Genomic DNA, 10465 nt, shown 5'->3' with positions numbered 1-10465 from the left:
ACACACACACACACACACACACACACACACACACACACACACACACATATAAAGCTGCCGTACCATGCAGATCTCGGATAATCCTCTGGAGTTGGCTCTCCCCGACTGTAGCCCCAGCAGCCATGGCCCCACCGCTGGGTCACCGAGTCACATCCAGTCTGCTGAGTCAGAGAATCAGAAGCAGTCAGGAACAAAAGACGGACATGAACGCTCCAACACACTGTACTCTCTCGTGGCACACTTGATCCACAAAAATGTGTGACACATGAATGACAGTTCTCATTATGGGTACATTGCATCTGATAGTGATGATCTGTATAATAAATGTCACTTTACACATTCTGATCTTCTGACTACCAACAGCTATTTAACTGTTGTATTTTACATCTGTCAAACTACGCATCTTTGTATTTTCAATGACACACTAAGAAGGCAATTACATACTAATACAACTGCAACATTATGAATTTATGGATGAAATTCCAGGGTTTTTGATTTACTGAAGAAGAATACCAAAGGAGTGTATTTGCATAACAACTTGATCACTGTAAGAACAACAAGAGAGTCAAATGTCCTTACTGAAGAAGAATACCAAAGGAGTGTATTTGCATAACAACTTGATCACTGTAAGAACAACAAGAGAGTCAAATGTCCTGCGTCCTGATGAACGTTGGATCAGCCAGGACACTGTCTTTGGTCCATAAAGTCTGTGGGTTGGTAACACATACTTAAAACCAACATATTTCATGGCAAACAGGCATGGTAATAACTTAGTTCTCGCTGGATGCTGGTTAAACTAGACAAAGCTAAGTCTCACTCATCCACTTAGGAAATACCGGGAGAGAGTGAGTTATTCTTCACTAAAATCTACTTCATTATCCTGAAGAAAAGAGATGCATTAGTTGCAAAAGTTACAATTCCCATACTTTTACAAAACTATAAAGTGTCTCAAGCTATGTCAATGCTTTCAAATAAATTACACTATATGTATATTAGATCACTGGTCTGTATGTGACATGAACCGAATCTCCCCTTACAAAACTAGCAGGGTAAAAATTACTGAATTACCAGCAAGAAGCTTATAATATGTGTAGAATTATATGTGCTGCTTTAACTCCCAATGTCCATAAGACACCAGCACCACACATTATGGCTGCCATGATTACCATGGAGTTTAGTCAGGTCCTCTCTGATAAAGTTTCAACTAAGCTGACAATCATAACACAGAGAAAGTATTTATTGTAGGTGTTATAGCTGGATAGTTTGTAGGAGCTATTGTTACGATGTCCTCCTCCTGTAACTCCTGTTAGTGAGCTATGAGAGGTAGTAAACAAAGCATACAAAGAGTATGTTGTAAGCCATCTAGCTATAACTTTAACAAACCAAATTTAATACACAAGCATCGACACATTGATAACGCTAACGCTAGCTAAGGCTCTAAGATTTGTTCAACGTTAGCTAACAGCTAACGATGTTAATGTTAGCTAACAGCTAACTAGGTTAACGTCAGTTGGGTTTCAACAGTTTGAAAACAGTTTTACAACCCTAACTATCCGCTCGTACAGCGCTAATATTGTTATCTAACATCGAAGAACCACTGATAAGAAGCAACACGCTGGCTACTGAGCTTTTACAGACGGTTTTTGTTCTTTTTAAGGCTGTCACGGTGAAGTTAACGTATATTTAACTATAGCTTTGACACAGTGAAACTTTGACAGACATTTTGAAAATAACCGTGACATCAACGAGAGACGATACATACAGTCCAAGGCTTATAGTTTCAGGTGAAAGAATAAGAAAATAAAAATAACTTTGACATACTTTGTACAGATATGACTCAAGTCCATAACAAACCAGATATTTTATGTGAGCATACAATCTTGTTGAAAGTGTCGTGGCTGACATTGCCTCGTCCAATCACAGAGCGACATGTAGCCCTTCGACCAATGACTAGAGGTTGGTAGGCGGGGCCCTAAAAGCTGGATAGTTTGGTTGTCGTAACAGAGTAAACAGAGGTGTCATGTGATCACAATGACATTCATAAATGCGTGTCTCTGTGGTCCTTTGTTTTCTATTATTGCACATCTTTAAAGTGTATTTAACGCAAGTGCACCCCCCTACGCCATTCATTTTCTTTAAAACAACAACAACTAAAACAAAACTTGTATTACTTGCAAAGCCTTTGTGTAGCATATACTTAAAAATTAAAATAGCCTGACATTTAATATAACACCCAGATCATTGGTCAATTTTAGTGACCCAAACCATCAACTAAAAGTCAGGGCATCTCTGCTTCTGCTCCATCAATTTTGACCCTTCTTTAAAAAATAAAAAAAATCTGTTCCCCATATGTACGAAGACGTTATGAAAGTGCAACACTAAAGTTCCAGAGTACCCATTTTCAGTCTCATTGGATCATATTGGATTAAAGTGCGGGTTACATAGTTTAGTTTACTTAGGTAACTTAGTTTAACTTGTCCACATTTGAGATTTCTAATGATGTATAGTATAAATAGTCTTTAATAAAACTGTTCACAGCATGTGCTGTGGATTATCCACAGAAACAAAGACAGTGCTCATGGAAATGCATGTGTTGGCACCAGAAATCTCCGAGAGGGAGATCTAAACCACACACACACGCATTTCATAGACATAGTGTAATGTTTGTTTGTTGTTTTTTTATGAGAAAGTTAGCAATTTCTCTTTCTCCGAGATGTGGCTGAAATAAACAAGCACAAATCCGGCAGAGCTGAGGACATAGCCATGTGATAAAACAAAGCAGGTTACTGGAACAGAACTAGGAACAGAAAACACTGCCTGTCACGAGATTATAATAACTACCCCGTTTTGAGCTCTCTGAGTATAAGGCATCACATCCTGATCCTACAACATATCAGTCCCATCAAGCAAGAGGTAGGTCAGTTGTTTTCTTTACACACTAAATATAGTAACATTACACAAGTGACGTACTATTATGTTCTCATTGAAGAAGTTTCTGTAACATGGAAAAATACCATTTTTCTTATTATTGCTCTAATTAACCCTCTTGTCTCTATTTTATGTTGATTTAACAATGACATGACTTAGAATAACCTACAGTAATGCACAAACTAATTCTATCTTTTTTTTTTCTAGGATCCAGTTGAACAGCAATGAATGACTCTTTCAATTACTCTTTCAATGACCAATATTACATGGACTATGTCGATGAAGTGTGTGAAAAAGATGAGGTGGTCAAGTTTGGATCCATTGCCGTTCCTGTGTTCTTCTCCGTTGTGATCACACTGAGCCTCACAGGAAACATCCTCGTCCTTGTAATCCTTGCTTTGTACGAAAACCTCAAGTCTCTCACCAACATTTTCATCCTGAACCTGGCCATCTCTGACCTCGTCTTCACCACCGGTCTGCCCTTTTGGGCAATTTACCACATCTGGGGATGGTTGTTTTCAGAGGCCCTTTGCAAAATAGTGACTTTTGTCTTCTTCACTGGGTTTTACAGCGGCGTCCTCTTCCTGACCATCATGACCATCTACAGGTATCTGGCAGTGGTCCACCCACTGTCTAACCTGAGCACACCGAGACTCATCACCGGGGCTTATGTGTCTTTCCTACTGTGGATAATCAGCATTGGAGCAGCCATTCCCTCCCTGCTCTACAGCACCCTTGTCTCGATCCCCCACAAAGATAAACACTCCCAGGGCTGTGAGTACGGAGACCCCCTGTGGAAAAGCATTAGTGTCTTCCAACAGAACATTTTCTTCTTTGTCGCTTTTGCAGTGATGGCTTTCTGCTACATTCAATTGCTGTGGAAAATCACAAGAACAAGATCTCACACAAAGAACAGAGCGGTGAAGTTAGTCTTCTGCATCGTGGCTGTGTTCTTCCTCGGCTGGGTGCCGTACAATGTGGTCATCTTTCTGAGGGTTTTGGCTGACAATCTGGTTGCACCATTCGATGACTGTGACGCAACTATCAATCTTGACTATGCGTTCTATGTGTGCCGGCTCATTGCTTTCTCCCACTGCTGCCTGAACCCTGTCTTTTATGCGTTTGTTGGTGTGAAGTTTAGGAGTCATTTGAAGTCGTTGCTGCTCCGATTGTTCATTCGAAGTCCAGCTGAAGAACAGCAGGTTAGAATGCCGACCCTCTCACGTGCATCAATGTTCTAGTTGCTGTTTGAGTATGTCATGTCCTTGAATTTACTGCTGCATTTGCTCAAGTCCAGTGTGTGCTTGATAAAATCCATTGTATTGAAATATAGGGTTCATACTTTGCAGCTTGTAAACTGCACTCAATATTCAAATCTGACTTTTTCTCTTTATCGTGTCTGTGTTAATCCTCATAATATATCGCTTGTATGGGACCAGGTGTCTTGAATTGTTACATTTATTTACTGGCTCTTTAAAAAGAGACTCATGTTTTTCATGGACATACAAATATAATTAAATAGTTACAGCGGAAGTGGAGCCTTTATAGAAAATATATGTTCACTGTGCAAATTAATTATTATGATATTTATTTAAAATTATACCTACTCTCACTTATCATTTTAATTCTGATTTATAGTGTGAATTTAATACAATGTGCCATTGCATACAACAGCTAAATGTTGGTATTTCATATTTTAAAAGGAAGGGGTTTGTTTATGGCCTTAATGTTTTAATGCTACTAAATATGCTTGTATATTATATTTAGTCCGTTAATGGTCCCACCCAGTAAAAAGCAATGTAAAGATGTTTGTAATTTTGAGTCCCTCTGTGCAATAAAAAACACTGGCTTTTTTCAACTGACCACATGTTTTTTATTATGAGTCTCTACCAAATGGTTGAGATGTCAATTAATGGTAAAAGTGCATCCCTACCAAAGTAAATGTCCACTAATGGACAGGGCGGCTGTGGCTCAGGAGGTAGAGTGGGTCGTCCACTGAGAATAAGTGTCCTTGGGCAAGATACTGTGCTCCCGAAGGCTTTAGATTATCCTCTGATTAATGGCAACCTCTGTCATTAGTGTATCAATGTGTGTGTGTGTATGTGTGTGTGTGTGTGTGTGCGTGTAAGGGTGAATGTTGATATGTAGTGTCAAACACATTGAAAGCTCGGATGACTAGAAATGATGACATTATCAGCAAATGTATGTGTTCAACAATAGATTCATAGATTCTATACAGTATATATATATTTTATTAGATTTATATATATATATATAAGTCATTTGATATGCAGTCCAGCCTTTATAGAAAAAAGTCAAACCTGCTCAAGTGAAAGAGCTCACTAAAAATGCTTGCTGTTAACTTTCAGGCTTAATTTTAGTTTTTATTATTGACATTTTCCAAAAGACAGGAGCTGACTTTAATTGATGGGTTAGTCCAAAGGCATATTGAGTGAACAGTGTGGACTTGTAAATTTGTCATTGTCCTTCTGCATTCTTCAAAAGTTGGAGGAGTATGTATGATGATACTTATGGTGCCAATGCATCAGCTGAATCTCACGGTGACGGTGTTTCAGGTCAAGATTATTCATTTCCAGTGACAGCATGTTTATGAAGAAGTCATTTTGTTTTACAGATGTGGTTGTGGATTTTGATTGGCCTTAACATCATCGCAAAGGTGCATGGGTTTTCAAATGGTATCTTCCAACAGCCGTGTCACTCAATGTTACCTGAGCATAAGAGTCGAGATGGGGTACTTCATGCTCCTCAGAACACTAAACTGCCCTTTGAGTTGAGTTGTGATAAACCTAACAACGAGGGAGACCCTATTACAGGTACAGAGACTATTGGATCCATTTTCCTGGAAGCTTGTATATCACTATCAAAATGTGTTGCAGTTGTCATTCCCTAAGTGGTTATCACTACTAATGCTGTCTTCATTTTCTGTCCCTCCACCTTCTCTACAATGAATCTTCAAACTTTTTACCCAGTTTTTCTCCGGAGCACACAACCAGCCACACAGTTCAAGGGGTTTATGGTGGAGGCGCGCGAGACAAGCGGCCGTCCTGTTGGAAAATTCATCTTGCTTGACCCTTCTAAGACTCGTCTCTTGTTTTGTAATGGTTTAGCAGTAAGTAACCATCCCATTTTTTCATTATTAGAGGTATTAAATGCATTACATTAATAATTGAATACTTTCCATTTCCATTTTAAGTAACATGTTTAATTGAAATTTACGGGGAAATTCAAAGTCAAAGCCTTTATAATCTGTCTCGTGGAAGTGACGCTTGCTTTACTTTCAGGTATTCGAACACTATGACTGCCTTCCAAAGGTCAATATTACAATGCAAAGCAAAACGATTGTCATCAACATGTGCCTGTCTGATATATTTCAGAGCCACATTTGTTGAGACTTTTGATGAATTCTGGGAAGCAGTGGACGCGAAGGGCTGTCAAACCACCACACCAACACCCAGTACTCAACCAAGTACCACTACAAGTACTGAGCTCAGTACTACAATAAGTACTGTGCTCAGTACTACAATAAGTACTGAGCTAAGTACTACAATAAGTACTACTAAGTCAAATACTGCAGAGTCAAGCATGACCACTCAGCAAGTGTTCGTTATTTGCAACTTATTGGAGGTAAGGAGCGACACGGCGGTGGATTTGATCGAGTTTTGTCGACATTGTGCAGAAATCTATGCATTAAAAGGACAGTGTGTGGGATTTCGGGGCATCTAGCAGTGTGGTTGAAGAGTGCAATCATCTGAATACCCCTCTGCTCCATTATGCCTTTCCAAGACTCCAGTGATATGGCTGGCTTTACCACGTTTTTGGAGGTTCACAATCAGAGGTGAGCCAGTGTTTGGTTTGTCCATTCTGGGCTACTGTAGAAGCATGGCAGTGCAACAAGACCCGCTCCCTATGTAGATATGAAGGGCTCATTCTAAGCTGATGAAAACACAACAATTCTTAGTTTCAGTTGATTATACACAAATGAAAATATAGTTATGATCATTATATTGCCTTTCTGCACGAAATTCGATACACTGGCCCTTTAATATATAAATGTCAACAATTTTATTTACACAGTTCCTCCGTGTTTCTCTTGATTTGTCTTCAAGGAGCAGGTATTGTGGCGATTATTGTCGACAGTTTTTTGGTGGTACTCAAAATGGTATGGTATTTATACATTTATGTTACCCAGTAAATGCCATTTACACAATAGTCCTACTGAAAAGTATACAAAAAAAAGTATAATTCTCTTTATCTCTCATCAGGCACTGTCTAATATATTCATTACCGCCCTCCACAACAGCCCCTTTTCTCGTTGTCTAAATAAGGTAAGACATGAGGGCTTGTGTTGTCAGTAACTGTCCTCCCATACTCTATAGTGGAAACTATAGAGAGGTAATTACAGAGTTTAAAGATATTGAATGACTTTCTCAGTATGCCAACCAAAAAAAAGTGTTTGATTTTTATAAAAATCTTCAGCAACTTTCATAATAGATTTTATGTACTTAGTGGTAGTCATTTGCATGTTGTGTCTATTGTTTGCATTTTGTATAAGTGCATTTTTCTTCTGAAAATGTAAATTCATCTTTCTAACGTAAAACTTCCATATAGAGACAAGTATTGCAAATCAGCACATCTTATAAATGTTAGACGGCATTTGTAGGCTCAGTCCGTATTCTGTGCTTGTGTGTACAAACACGTATTAAATACTAATTATTCAGGTTTATTGAGATAAGTGAAGGTGCATCTTATTTCTTGTGTAGTGGTCACAGATATCTAGCAGTCTGCTGTGTGCGGCGGTAGAAATATCAGCTGTGGTCTTGTTGTGTGTGGCTGAACCTATTAAAGTAAGTAATAATAAGAGGTGTACAACATTTCTCTATATCTACATCTATATCAAATGTCTTAGTTGTACGAGGTTAAATTGACTGTGTGTTTACGTCTGTACGTGTGTATGTGTGTGCATGTTTAGGTCACTCTCGTTGCTCTTGTGTGTGTGGCGATAGTGATTCATTTCATAGAGCTGGTAATCGTCTGTCTGCCAATTGGACCGAGTCATGAACTGTAAGTTCAACTTCTTCTTCTTCTGCCTGAATGTTTGACCTGAAACTCAACTTTAACACTTTGTGCACAGCCGTTATTGTTCCTCTTTTGTTCTGTTCAAGAAAGGAGATCTGTGACCATGCTGCCAAAGTGTTTTCTGTCATCCATCTGATTTTTACAAGTGAGGAGATTCACCTGATTTTAATCTATAAAGCAGTAAACCTAACTGCATTCATTTCTCTCTGTGACATGTGTAATGTATTTAATGCAGTAGTTTGACATTTAGGGAAACACGCTTATTTGCATCCTTGCTAACCCATGTCACAGCTTGCATGGTCTCTTAGTTGCCACTGCCTTGTTTTACGCTGATTTTATTTCCAAATATGTTTTACACACAGTCGCTGTCATCTTTGTCGGTGTTTCGGACAACTGCAGAAAGAACTGGCTTCTGAAAGTGATGGTCGCTTTCACACTGCTCATTCTCTTATATGCAATTTGGCTTTTCGTAAGCAGTACTCAAAGAAAAGCAATACTGGGGAGAAGCAAATTAGGTGAACGACTTCTACTACAGTGCTGTGTGAATATTAGTATACACATTAAATACAATATAGAAATCTTATGAAGACCAAAATATCTGTCACTATTTTCTGTTACAGGGAGTTTACAAAACAGTGAGAGAGGGAAGCAACAAGGCAAAGTGGTGAGAGCCACTCACATCATGACAACATAACATGTTTTAATGACAACTGTCTACTATAACAAATTATGCAGTTAAGATGCCAGTTCATTTCTCTTTTTCACCTCTGAATTCCAGAAGAAGCTCAGTAGAGCCGAAGTGATCGTCACTGCTGTCTCAGTCATCTTCACCTTTGGAAACTTGTGTTTCTCTGTAGCTGTCGCTGTCGGGATATTTGGATGTCAGCAAGAGTAGGCCTGCGCATGAAGGTGTGCTGGTACTGTGTTTGCATGTAATTCACAGTTGTTTTTGGGTTGTATGTTTTTTGTCACATTTTTAAAAGTTAATCATGAATACAAATCAAATTAAAGTCCCAGATTCCTGACTGTAAATTGCACACTTGTATGCATGCTCATGTTTAAGAGGGCATTCTTTTTTAGTTGTGTGTTAGTGTGTATGATACTCTTTTTGCACTATTCTCTCTACCTTGTTTGTATACTGCTGCTGTGACCTGCACATTAAAAACATATTTTTATCTAAATAGTATATTTTGTAAAGGTTATGAAAGCATATGTTGATAATGGAAAATTGTGTTTTCCTAGTTGTTTCCAATCTCAAAATAACAAAGCAACCGAAGTTGAAAATACTGTCTACAAGTACAAACCACACACACAATATTTCAGTGTTTACATATAACATCTTTAAACGTTTTCCAAGGAGGTCACTTCCCTACTTATCAGTTACACCTGTTATCAAGATCAAACTGCAAATATTTCCTGAAGTTACATTCGCTCATTAGGTATCTCCTTGTACCAGGCGGATCATTTCCCAAGCTAGTAACTGATTGGAATATACTTCTCATATAAAAAACACACCTAGCTATACATTATATAGCTGAAATACTGTGTTTATAAACATACAGTAGATGGATGATAGAGATAAGAATGATACCACATGTTGAACACTCAATCATGGCATAAATCTCGCCTTGTGTTTACGGGCAAAGGTAAGTCCACTAAAGGAAACTTTAGTATATGATATGGATCATAAAATCAGTCTGCTGACCTGTTGTTGATTACGCTAGGAAAATCTGAAGTCATGGCAATGCGTAGTTCAGTGTGTAAGGATGAATAAAACACAGGACTTTCAACCAAGAGACAAGATTTAACCTAATTATAACAGCAATATTCTACACATAGTCCCAAAAAGAGAAATATACACTCCATTAACAAGTCAACCCCATGTGAATGATTGAGACTGGATTGTTAATGTTAACGTGTAAATCACAGTTATTCAATATGTAAACAAATATTTATGTAATGTGACTTTGAAATGATTTAGCCCGACATTTGTATCACTAGTCATACAGCAAAGCGTGATTCATACATGATTATTCATTTTTATGGTTCTCTTGAAGGGAGCAACTATCAGCTGTGTCCACATTCAGGGAGATAAATACCTAATTATTAAAGTTCTGCAACACGCACCTATCAATCACTTAGCTGTTGATTAAACTTGCTGTAAATGTCTTTGTTTCTTAACAGAACACGGAAAATGTTAATTCATTTTCACATTAATTTTGATTTCCTGGTCTATAAAAGCAAAGGAAACATTTCAATTATTTTACACAGCCGAGTTCCAAAAATATTTTAATATGTCACGTAGACGAGATAAACAGCAAGTGTCAATAAACATCACACAGTCATGAACTCTCCTGCTTTGTATTTTGAATCCATAAATAGATCCGTGTCTTCAATACTGAGTTATACATCTTAACCTCTAAATTATTGAACAGCTGCT

The 10465-nt window shown here is 38.1% G+C and overlaps 2 protein-coding genes across 8 annotated transcripts in view; one reads left to right on the top strand and one right to left on the bottom strand.

Annotated features, from left to right (window-relative positions):
* The window catches only part of fyco1a (FYVE and coiled-coil domain autophagy adaptor 1a), a 15789-nt gene extending 13886 nt beyond the window's left edge, over nt 1-1903 (bottom strand). The window contains exons 1-2 of one of the 7 annotated variants that reach the window (XM_031863982.1): nt 1822-1903; nt 64-158 (exon numbers count right to left, since the gene is read on the bottom strand). In XM_031863982.1, coding sequence (XP_031719842.1) covers nt 64-124 — 61 coding nt within the window. In that variant the 5' untranslated portion in view covers nt 125-158; nt 1822-1903. Of the gene's footprint in view, nt 1-63 lie in introns of all 7 variants that reach the window. The other 6 variants (XM_031863981.1, XM_031863980.1, XM_031863979.1 and 3 more) reach the window with 6 other exon arrangements.
* A 972-nt stretch (nt 1904-2875) lies between these two features.
* Nucleotides 2876-4782, top strand: LOC116392488 (chemokine XC receptor 1). Its single transcript, XM_031863994.1, has 2 exons — nt 2876-2913; nt 3136-4782. Exon 2 carries the CDS (start codon nt 3153-3155, stop codon nt 4167-4169), a length of 1017 nt encoding a protein of 338 aa, XP_031719854.1. The 5' UTR covers nt 2876-2913; nt 3136-3152; the 3' UTR covers nt 4170-4782.
* The last annotated feature ends 5683 nt before the right edge of the window (nt 4783-10465 follow it).

The sequence above is a fragment of the Anarrhichthys ocellatus genome, unplaced genomic scaffold (genome assembly GCF_004355925.1).
Source record: "Anarrhichthys ocellatus isolate YVR2014 unplaced genomic scaffold, GSC_Weel_1.0 scaffold30, whole genome shotgun sequence".
Taxonomy (NCBI): domain Eukaryota; kingdom Metazoa; phylum Chordata; class Actinopteri; order Perciformes; family Anarhichadidae; genus Anarrhichthys; species Anarrhichthys ocellatus.
Note: the sequence above shows the minus strand (reverse complement) of the source record. Positions and strands in the feature narration are given on the sequence as shown.

Coding starts and splice junctions, on each gene's coding strand:
- LOC116392488 (XM_031863994.1), top strand. CDS start 3,153: ATGAATGACTCTTTCAATTACTCTTTCAATGACCAATATTACATGGAC.